At 33.4% G+C, this 11,888-nt stretch overlaps 2 protein-coding genes across 2 annotated transcripts; one reads left to right on the forward strand and one right to left on the reverse strand.

Annotated features, from left to right (window-relative positions):
• The first annotated feature begins 2,257 nt into the window (after window positions 1-2,257).
• On the forward strand, window positions 2,258-4,398 carry LOC106333933 (cyclic phosphodiesterase). The gene is made up of 3 exons (XM_013772315.1): window positions 2,258-2,620; window positions 3,818-3,872; window positions 4,013-4,398. The coding sequence occupies exons 1-3, from the start codon at window positions 2,258-2,260 to the stop codon at window positions 4,204-4,206; spliced, it is 612 nt and encodes a 203-aa protein (XP_013627769.1). The 3' UTR covers window positions 4,207-4,398.
• Window positions 4,399-8,217: 3,819 nt separating this feature from the next.
• LOC106331008 lies at window positions 8,218-8,732 on the reverse strand. The gene is made up of 3 exons (XM_013769377.1): window positions 8,688-8,732; window positions 8,496-8,626; window positions 8,218-8,410 (listed from the first exon to the last, which is right to left on the reverse strand). The coding sequence occupies exons 1-3, from the start codon at window positions 8,730-8,732 to the stop codon at window positions 8,218-8,220; spliced, it is 369 nt and encodes a 122-aa protein (XP_013624831.1).
• Between the last annotated feature and the right edge of the window lie 3,156 nt (window positions 8,733-11,888).

Below are 11,888 nucleotides of genomic sequence, written 5' to 3' on the forward strand. Positions count from 1 at the left end.
TTACATTTTTTATCGGAATGTCGTCGAAAAGTCGTCGGAAAATTCCGACGAACCATATTTCGTCGGAATTCCGTCGGAAATAGCCGACGGAATTCCGACGACTTAATTTTTTTGGATTTGGTCGGAAATTTGTCAGTATTCCGTCACAAATGTCTGACGACCTTGGTGTCCGTCGGAACCTCCGTCGGAATTCGGTGTGTTTTCTTGTAGTGTAAACTATCTTCACCAAATGAGAAAAATATGCTGTAAAAGTGATGTTTTGTTGTTGGAAGGTTTTCATGTATTCTATAAGCTAAATGAAAGCTTCAAATTTTGAATGCAATAGTTAGGCCTGATATCCAAAGTAATCCAAAATATCCAAATTTTTTATCTAAATCATCCTAATTATTTGATATTTTACCCTAAATACCCGATATTTTATCCAAATTATCCGAACTACCCGAACTATCCGAACCCGAACCGGATCCAAATGAGAACCGAACTTTTTCCAGATATTTTCCGGTTCCTACATTTACTATCCGAACCGAACCGAACTGAACCGAAAATATGTCAAGTACTAAATGGATCCTCTAACCCCTATCCAAACTACCCGAAACCCGAAATACCCGAACCGAACCGAACCGATACCCGAAATGCCCAGGCCTAGCAATAGTGTAAGACTCAAGTTTGTATTTTTTTTTCCATCAAGCCACCAAAATCTTGGAGCATACTATACCACATTTGCCTCCCATTAAAATTTAAGGTTTAGGATTTAAAATTTAGTGTGATAAAAATTATTTTATTTTAATATTTATTTTATTAAATGTATTATTTTGTTAATGGCATGTTAGTCTTTTTTTTTTTATTAACATCATTTTCATACTTTTTCCCTTATGTGTTGATTTGTAATAAAATAGAAAATTTTATTTAAATATGTGTGAGCAACTTGACTTTTTGTACGAATTATATAATTTAAAAAATTATGTATATAGATGCACATATAAAATATATGTTATATAATTAGGGATATTAAATTTTGCCCTTTTGCATTTTAGTAATTATGTAATTCATATTTTTAAGTTTAGTATTTACAATTTGCTCTATTTTAACAATTTTTTGATATTACTATTTTTTATTTTAAAAATTATAATTTTAATTTTTTTTTTAAAAAAATTTGAAACCATATCCCCAAAACTTCACCCATTAACTCTAAACCTTAAGTTTAGATTAGTTAACTCTATATTTTTATCTTTTAATAAAACTTATTTTGGTCATTTTTTCACTGAGGGTTATTTTTGTGACAAAAACTTAAAAAAAGATATCATAGGGAATTTCTCTATTTTTATTAAAAACAAATCTATTTTTAATAGACTTTTAGTAGACCAAAATTATGTGCTAAATTCATATCTAACATACATAATATCCGCCGAAGAGTAATTACAAAATATCTTTTTTATAACAATCTAGTTTCAGTGTCTAAAAATCTTTCTGATTTGTAATATAGTATCAGAGCTAACGTTACAAATGATCACCGCGGCCAGGTGCTGATTGCATATTTGGCAAAAATAAACGATTCGCAAGCTTTTGTAAACCAGAGTATTTTGTGTGTTTGATAATACTCCGTAACATATGGGTCAAAACTCAAAAGGCCAAAGCTTCGTTCGATTAATTGAAAAGGCAGGTGGAGTTGTTAAGGCAATAATATCTCTATAACATAACATATTTATATCTACATGTTAAGGCCACGATTTTATTGAAATGTTTTTTTAAAACAAAATACACCCCATAATTAGTGATCGTGGTTAGAGATGGATAACCGGATCAACCATTTGAGTTTATCAAATTTTGATACTATAGAAACTTAAACAAATAAAATTATTTGTAATTCGGTTTGATGTTGTTTCACTTTGGTACAGTTTGTTCTCAGTTTGCATTTGATTCGGTTTAAGTTTAATTAAAACTAATACGAACACATAAATAGACTGATAAATCATCGCCAGTGAATGTTATATAATGTAAATATGTTTGATCAAAAAAATATAATGTAAATATGTAATAGGATATAACTAAAATTTTATAAGATTTCAGGGTTTTTTGTTTGAGTTAGCTGGGTTACATTAATTAAAATCGAATACAATAATAAAGCCAATCGGTTTATAAAAAAAACATTCGGGTCGATTTTCATATGGTCGGGTTTTCTTTTGCTACACTTACTATCGGTCCACCTGCATGCTCTAATAGTAGCAGGTATCTCTTATATAGAGTCACATCCCCAACTATGCTAGTCGTGGGTAAAGAGAGTACAATGGCCGAGAAAAACGCAACGCCACTGCAACCGCCGCAAACGCAGGAGGATGAGGAGGAGAAGAGGGAGATGTATGCTGTATGGGCTGTACCAGAGGAAGACGTAGAAGATCGGCTTCGAAGGCTAATGGAGGGACTAAGGTCGGAGTTCGGTGGTCCACCGTTTGATCCTCACTTAACGCTCGTCGGACCGCAGAAGCTTACTGCCGGCGAGGCAAAACTGATGTTTGAGGCGGCGTATGAAGGTTTTAAGGCGTATCCGGCCACCGTTGACCAAGTCTCCGCAGGAACTTCCTATTTTCAGTGTGTCTATGTGTCTCTCCGGCACACCGTAGAGGTAAAGTCTCTCGGAATTATTATTTAGCTTCTAACTATACTGTTTTTTTTGTAATTTATCAGTCATATTAAAATCAATCTGAAATGAACCCAAGAAAATAGAAAAAGGTAAAACAAAATTATTTTTAGGTGCATCAATTATATGCCTAATTTTTGAACTACACAAAACTAGATGGCTAACATAACAATATCAACTAATTTGTTATATGGTTAACACCATATTAATATGTTTAATTGCTATCGAAATTTGGCAACCAAATATTAAAATACCGACTTTTCTAAATAGAAACCCATCTGATTCAATTTGCTAATACTATATTTAAATTGGTTTAGATCAATTAAATTGGATCTGATTGGTTTTCGATTTGATTAGATTTTTAATACTAGATAGTCGGATTTTAAGCTTCGATTCACTGTTCCCACAAATAACATAAGTGTGATATTTTTTTAATATAAGTGTGATGTTAACCACGGTTTACTAAACTCATGTTATTTATATCATCACGTTAATCATATAATGTATATACTTAATTATATATTTGTATATTGTATTGCGTAAATGTATAGTTATGTGATGATTTATATTTAGTGTAGATAACAATAATTTTTTTCAAATAAATATTTGTGAATGTCACAGTCTCTCTTTTATTTTCCTATACTATTATTTATATTATCTTATGAAACTTAGATAACTTAGATAACTTAGATTAACTTTAAAACACTACAGAATGTATAATTTACAGAAAATGTATGCGTTATTGAAAATGAGTCTTACTTACCTTAAGTAGAAAGGTGACTAGGAAATCATTGTAAGTTTATGAAGGCTCCCTAAATTTTAGTAAGCAATGCTAATGCTTATCCAAAACCTTTAGTGTTTCGATTTCTTAAAAAAACTTATCGCAAAGGTCTGTGTTATTTTAAAAAGGCAACAATAATGTGCTATACTATATACGCAACAATTAAAACAAAATTTGAACCGTGATCGAAAACGCATCACATCAATCTTTAATAGAATCATTAATCTACTACTTTTCTTATAAGACTGAAAACTCGCCCAAAGAAAAACAATCAAATGGGACACTGGATTATTTGTTGATTGCCAAAATTAACTTAAGTTATAGAAGGTCATCTAATTAGCAAAATTTTAAAATACAAAGCTATATACTACAAAAAACATTGTTTGGTGTTATGTTTATAGGTAATGAATGCTGCCGGACATTTTATGGGCCACTTCAAAGCCTTCACCGGAAAACGTATGATCTAATCTCTATTCAGTCGAATTTTAATCTTCCATTGGAAATGTGAATTAACTGTTGATAATGAGGCTAGAGTCAAAATCATATTATTACCAAGAAACGTGTGTCTGTGTGTGTGACATGTTGGGATGTCGCAGTTTACGTGCCACATATGAGCATACTTTACGGCGATCTAACGGAGGAAGAGAAGAAGAAAGCGCTAGAGAAAGCTTCCACGCTTGATTCGAGTCTAGACGGTCTGAATTTTCGGATAAATCGAGTTGAGCTATGGGTAACCGATGCGGACGTTGGATCTTGGGTGAAAATCGACGAACACAATCTAATTTCTTAAATGAAATTTATGAGAGAAAAACTATTATAGTTTTTGGTCTATTTTCGATTTTACTCTTGTGCTTGTTCGGTTTAATTTATCGGTTATAAGGCTTGGTTTAATGTGGTATAATCATGGTTTGGTTCATATTTGTTATCGGTTTGACCTAAATGATGTTTGCAGTTTGCTTTTTTTATTTGTTGTTGTTGCTTGCTACTGGTTTTGTGATAAGATCTAATGACAATGTGAAATTTATCAAGTCTCTGTTAATATGGATAAACATATGCTTCTCGCAATTGTTGGAGTATTACTTGTGATTCTGGTTAAGTAGTTTGGTCTATATCCTGAAGAAGGGTGAACTAGTCAATGATTACAATATTGGATTCTTATCAGAATGATAATAAGATATTTTAAAATAATTAAACACACAATTACGGACCAATGTCGAATATAACAGTTGACATTTGTTACTAATAACAATTTTTTTTTTTTTTTTTTTTGTAAAAATGTTAAAATTTCATACCAAGGTTTTTCAGTTTACAAGAGTTGTGTAAACCAACTTATTTGGAGAAGAGATTACAGAGGAAACAAGAGAAGACAACAAGACATAGAACAAAAGAGCAAGCTATTACAGACCGGATGGCAGTAGCGAGAGATAAACCTGCAGCAGAGTAGAAGCAGGCGTTGGAGGCTGGGTGGAGATGAGGCGGTCCCGAAGGAGGCGATGGACTCGAGCTTTGACGCCGGCTTCAGTCGAAGAGATCTGCCGGAAGATACGAAGGTTCCGTTCCCTCCAAGAGCAGTAAACGATGGCCTGCAAAAGAAGCTTTAACACGACCCGGAGACCTGGTGTGTCACCAACCTGACGAAAAGACAGGAGAGAAGAAACCGAGGAAGGAACAGAGAGTCCATAGTTGCCACAGTAGTGAGCTCAGAGGCCAGCTACGAAGGAACATTGGAAGAAGAGATGCTGGTAAGACTCAAGACCCTCAGAGCATAGCACGCAATGCAGAGGGATATTCATTCCCCAAGCGCTCAGCCTGTCTCTCGTAGGCAGCCTTGAGAGAGCTACCATCCAAGTAAGAAAACAACATCTGGGGATCCTTTCCTTGAACCAAACCAGAGAGTGCCAAGGCACAACCGAGGCAGGCTCCCTAATAGAATTCCAAGTTGCTTTAACAGAAAACTTTGGCACATAATGACCAGCTCCATTACGCCATAAGAACCTATCAGCTCCACGATCCAACGATGGAGGAGTCATAACAAAATTACTTATAAGAGTTCCAAAAAGTGAAGGATAAGAATTCGTGTTTATGAGGAAGATAAAGATAAAATGAAACAAGTATAGTCATTAGTTGAGACAACTATATGCATTTGTTCTAACCCAGTTTATAAAGATTATTGTAAGATATTTGCTCACCGTTAGTTAGCATGATCATTCGACAATTTGGTAAGATTTTGCAGGAAATTCTAGCTAATTGTTCCCAGTCTTCCACTACTATATACGCACAGATCATCACACATATATTCGCTATCTAAGATCACACAACCCTTCGGTTGTGTTTTTCGGAATTCAAGATCACCTAGTTACCAAGGACGCAAAATGAGATTGCAGATTCGCTAGCTAAGAATGCACGTTCTTTCCATAGATCTTTATGTTTTGTTGGTTGTTCTATTCCGGTCTAGCTTCCTAGACCACCTCAAGTTTGAGTAATAGAATAATCGTTTGCTGTGAAAAAAATAATAATAATAATTACGGTTATAAGAAAATTATGGTTTCCTCTGAAAGGCGTAACTTTCTTTTAGTTCATTAATTTTTTTTAATAAAAGGTTATTTCATTACTTTTGATATATATATATTTTTTAACGACTTTCATATTAATATTTTTAAACATGCAAACGGCTGGAAAATTAAAACAAAAATCTTTTGATATTTCATGTTATACTTTAAAGTTATCATTGATTAATAGCAGTTTTCCAATTAATAGATTTTCACTCTCCATTTTTCTTCTCATTTCTTTTCTGTTATTTTCCAAGAAATATTAAGGAAAATAGAATTATAAATCCTATTTTTGCTTGTTTTTTTTTCTTTCTGTGAAACCTTTTCCCTGCTAACCAAACAAGTAAATATTTTTTTTGGATTAGTGGGATTTTTGATAAAACAATTATAAAACAGAAAACTTGAAAAGTTTCGAGTGTTCCTCTTTCCTTATATATCAAAATTATTTTCACATTTTCATAGCTGTCAAAATCTAACTATTTATTCACACTCAGCGATAAGCATTAAAAACTACGACGTGACTTTTATGAAGTGCACGTTTCCAATATTAATTAAAAAGATGCAATGAAATATAATAATACTATATTTTAATCTAAAATTTAGTATCTTGTTAGAATATTCTTTTCATTTTAAAAAAGAAAACTAGCTTTAAAAATATTCTATGGGAATTCAATTTGGAATGTAATTGGCATATGTTTAAAGATTTCTCAGAAAAACTCCAAAACTTGGAATTGAAATTAAGAGAAAGATAAGAATCATTAAAAGGTTACGACATGAATATATTAGACAACTTGTTCTCGGTTGAGGCAAAAAAAAAAAAAAAATTGCCAAAACACCACAAAAACAACTACATTGTCCCTTTACCATAAATCTTTTTTTTGGTCGGATTTGGACTTAGATATCCCTGATTAACTTCAAAAATTCATATCAATTATTTTAAAAGTCAGAAAAATATGAAAATTATTCAAAATTTACATAAACAAGAAACAATCATATGAAAAATAATTTGGTTGACTAAATATTAGTGAAACACAATTTCATATTTTGATCTACGGATAGCAGAAAACAAAATCTACTAACTACGGACATGTAGATCGTAGTTTCGGTTAACTACATAGATATCTGGCGGTTACAGATTTTAAAATCTACGATTTGGTAATCTGTCTACTACCTCAGAAAGAAAATGTTACGGTTTTGCTTATGATCTGAACGACGAAAGATTTCATGAACTACTGTTTCCTATATATCTATTGGCTGGGAATCACAGAATCTGCCAGTTACTAATAATCTACTGTGGTAATATTTCGTTATCTACTAAGATACTATATCCTATCTCTGTCTGATTATACATTCAAGCATCGTATCTACCATCATATATACAATCTACTAGCAGCAGAATGCATGTTCTGCCAAATTCGTAATCTTTTGGAAAATATTCCTTAAATCTCTCCAAAATCTGTTGAAAAATATTCTGTAAATCTTTATTTTCCCAAATTTTACGTGTTTCCTAAAGTTATTTTCTTAAAAAATAGATAGGTCTGAGAGAAAGGGGCTGGTTATTGTTGAAGTCAAGAAGAAGAAAGGCCAGGTAATAGATATAGATAGGTCTTCTATCTCTAGCCTAGGAATGAGTGTAGCAGATTGGAGCTGTTGTAAGTTGATTAGAGAGTGGCTAGCAATGGAATTAACAGATTCATTGATCTTCTTGTTTGTTTCTTCAGTATGACATGAAGCTTTTGGCGGTGGACATCCCCATGGCGTCTGGTCCCGACCAACGGTTGTATCTGATTGGAGATGAAGAAGGGTACAAAGTCGGTGGCGGTTTGATCTCTGAGCTAAGAGACCCTGTTGTGAAAGCCATGGCAGCGACTAAGGAGTTCGATAATCTTGACAGAATTGAAGAGGAAGAAGATGCTGAAAGAGAGCTTCAAGAAGCTGAAAGAAAGCACCGTGAGGAGATTGAAAAGCTCAAAAAAGAGAGCTCTTAAAATTCGTTTTAATTTCCCTGGACTACTTGAACAACAACAAGCTTGTATCAAAGACTCTCTTTTGTCTTGTATCAGAGTATGCTACACTTATCTGTGATCTACATTGATGTAGAATGAGTAGCAATGGACTACTACTCTCTGAACCATTTGCTGAGCTATAAATCAACAATCAATTTATTACATATCAAAACACTGCTTGTTTTTCAGCAGATGTGTGTTGGTTACATACTGTTTAATAAGATACATCTCGGCAACTATAGGTTTCTAAGAATCAGAATCCGTTTCTGCATCAAATTGTACTCCAAATGGTCTCAATCTGTTTGTATATGCTTCCAATGGGGGAGGGGGCATGCCGTCATCACTCGAGTCTATTTCACCGTCAACGTCTTGCTGTGCCATAGGTATTTGAGAGCTTTCATCAGCTGGAACTGGCTTGGCATCTCTGAAGATCTCTGGCCTGCATTGACCATGTCCAATCTTTGAAAAACAAAAACCTGATGTTATTGATAACACAGTGAAAGAAAGAAACAATGATTTAGTACCAGTCCGGAGACTTTTGGAGGAGACGTAGTTGCTCAAAGAAAAGAACTTTGCAGATGATAGAAGTAACTTTGCTACCAGATTCTTGAGCCTTTTCTTTTCCTATATGGTCGGTCAATAACTGCAAAGCTTCCTGCAAATCAGTAAACAACAATAAAAACACTATCCAGGAGAATAAGGAACATAACATAAACAAGCAAGTAGTTTGAACAAGTCTGAGAGAAGACCAACATAAACATTGCTCAAGCATGAAATCTTGCTCTGAAGTTGCTTGTTTCAAAACCCTTTATCATATTTCCGATCATAGCTCTCCTTCTTATGCCCTGATCTACACGTATACTTTCTTTCATAAGGTAATAGTACCAACAACATACGATTGAAAAGGCAGAATGTTATAAAAAGCAAAATGCGTACTCTTTTCTGGTTACAGATTTGGAGAGTGTATGCTTTTTTATTGTGTTATAACATTTGAGAAGACAAAAAATCTACATTGAAGACATGAAACCACAAAACCTCCAAAAAACAACCAAAATTTATTGCAAAGAAAAGTCTACATCTTGGTGTTCCCATCAGTTCTCTTCAGTTGCTGGTTTGTCAATAAATGTCTTCTTTATCCAATCAAATGGCTGTGAATGATAAAAACAAATTTGATGCTAAGATACAAAACAATATAATGAAGTCATGACTGCTTAAAGGACTAATTAAACTCTTCACAACACCAGTATATATATACAGAGCGCATTATCACTGTCAGTAACTAAAAGTCTAAAAAAGAATGCTTTTAGCATAAAAGATGGAAACATTAATTAGAGTAATTCATGTATAAGTGGTATCCATAGAAGCAAAACAGGAGACTAATCTGAATAAAATTACCTTGAATCAACTAACATCTACATCCACATAGGAGACTTTTTTTTTCACATAAGAGACTTGAATCAAACCTTTCATGAAATTGAAATGATAGGTATACATGCAAGGATGCAATATACATTAAAGTTAGAGCCTTTAGGAAGAAAACAATATATATCTAACAAGATCAATTGTAAAGTTTCATTTTTCGTCCAAATCAAGCCATGAACTTCACTAGGAGACATAATCCGTTAAACCCAATTTGAAAATCTACAAGTAAGAGGCGGATTGGCTTACTTGGATGACCTAGATGGCACCGGCTGCGGCGGCGACACCCCATCCTACGTCGGCTTGGATATCCGCCGGTTGGAACTTTGGGAGCTTGGGCACACCTCCTGGCATAGCCAAAGGAGGAGGCGAAATTAAGGTTCTAAGTCAAAATTTGGGATTATCCCCTTTTGTTTATTTACTATCTGTTTTTTTTTTTTACTTTTTACTTTTTTTTAACTATTAAATTTACAAAAAATGTTTTAGGCTTAGATTAGGGACTTATTTGGGTTTACATAAAAAATTATACTAAGTGGACAACTTCTAGTTCATATTATAGCATATGGACAATCTACTAGTTTTTTGTTGTATATTTCCAATTTTTCCAAAAAACATTATATGCACATGTCTTAAACTGCAAATGCCAGAATCTTGACCTTACATTGCATATAAATATATCTATCATACTCGAAGAACTATTTTTATATAAAAATAGTTATGCATACGGTAAATTTGTGAAATAGCCAAGTTTGAGAAGATAATTAAGTACAAATCACTGATTTTGACATAATTAGATAACTAATAATTATGTTTCTTTTGATTCGATGTTAATCATTTCTCATATAAGTAGCATGTGCAAGAGAAGAATGTGAGATGACGTAGACAAAAAAAAGTATGGCTAGTATTATAGCAAATAATATATGGTCATGAGTGGAAAAAAAAGAGACATTCACGTTACATATTTATTGACCACATATGTATGCACTGAATGTTATATTTCATATCACACGAAATAGTATAGAAGGACTATAACCACATCCCTAATCTTTAAATACGAAACACTATCCCAACTCCTAAATAATGAATCATAATTCATAAACCCTAATCCAAATATAAACTATAATCATGTGATTGAATGACAGAAAAATGAATAGATAAAATATAAGACTTCAATAAAGAATGCATTTCATATCAACTCAATGCCCAACTTTTAAATACTAAACCCAAACATAACTTTAAAATACTAAACCCAAATAAAAACCTTAATTATCAACCCTAAACCCAATTATCAAAATCCGAAAATAGTATATATAATATTGTGTAATATTAAACTAAATTCAGACCTAACTTTTGAATAGTATAGAGCTATAACAACACACAACTCCTAAATGCTAATTCCAAACATAACTTTTGAATACTAAACCCTAAACTGCTATCACTAAACCCAAACTTTAACTCCTATCTTCCAAATACTAAACCCTAAATCCTATCACTAAACCCTAAACCCTAGACCCAAGTATAAACCTAAAATCCAAATAGAATAAAACAAAATACATAGTATAGTACATATTAATGAACAAAATAGAACATTATTTACTAATCGTCAAATGAAACGATACATGATAGGGTCACTAAACTGAAACCTCAACCCCACCTTTCAAATATTAAACCCTAAATCTTAATAACTAAACCCTAAACTCAAGTATAACCCTAAACCCAAATAGAATAAAACAAAATACATAGTATAGTACATATTGGTGAAAAAAATAATATCTTCTTTATTAATCGTCAAATGGAACGATACATAATAAATAAGTATAGTAACAGACTATTTCACATTACATAACATGAATAGAACATTCATAATACATATTGCTTTACATTTCTATTCCATGCGCATATAATAGAATAGAACACAATGTTACAAAAACTATTCATCTTCTCCGATCAATTCTAGGATATTCACAGCGACAAAATATGTGTAACTGGTGACATCCGTGGGAATAGTATGTAACCGCCTAGTAAACCGAAGAGATTAGGGAGATTGAAGGAAGAGTTGGCGAACCTCACATCGGTGTCGTTTACGTTGTCGGCGACTCCATAGATTTCAGATGCGCAACGCTTCCCGTCAGTAGCCAAGCGAGCCGTTGCAGATGGGCATCTCACTACAAGAAAACACACCAAATTCCGACGGAGGTTCCGACGACACCAAGGTCGTCGGATATTTGTGACGGAATACTGACAAATTTCCGACCAAATCCAAAAAAACTAAGTCGTCGGAATTCCGTCGGCCATTTCCGACAAAATTCCGACGAAATAGGGTTCGTCGGAATTTTCCGACGACTTTTCGACGACATTCCGATAAAAAATGTAACCGTTGTAGTCGTCGGAATTCCGTCGGAAAATACCGACGAATTTCTGACGACATTCCGATTTACAGGAATGTCGTCGGAATTCCGTCGGTATTATCCGACGGAATTCCGACGAACCATGTGACC

Source organism: Brassica oleracea, chromosome C3 (assembly GCF_000695525.1).
Source record: "Brassica oleracea var. oleracea cultivar TO1000 chromosome C3, BOL, whole genome shotgun sequence".
Classification (NCBI taxonomy): domain Eukaryota; kingdom Viridiplantae; phylum Streptophyta; class Magnoliopsida; order Brassicales; family Brassicaceae; genus Brassica; species Brassica oleracea.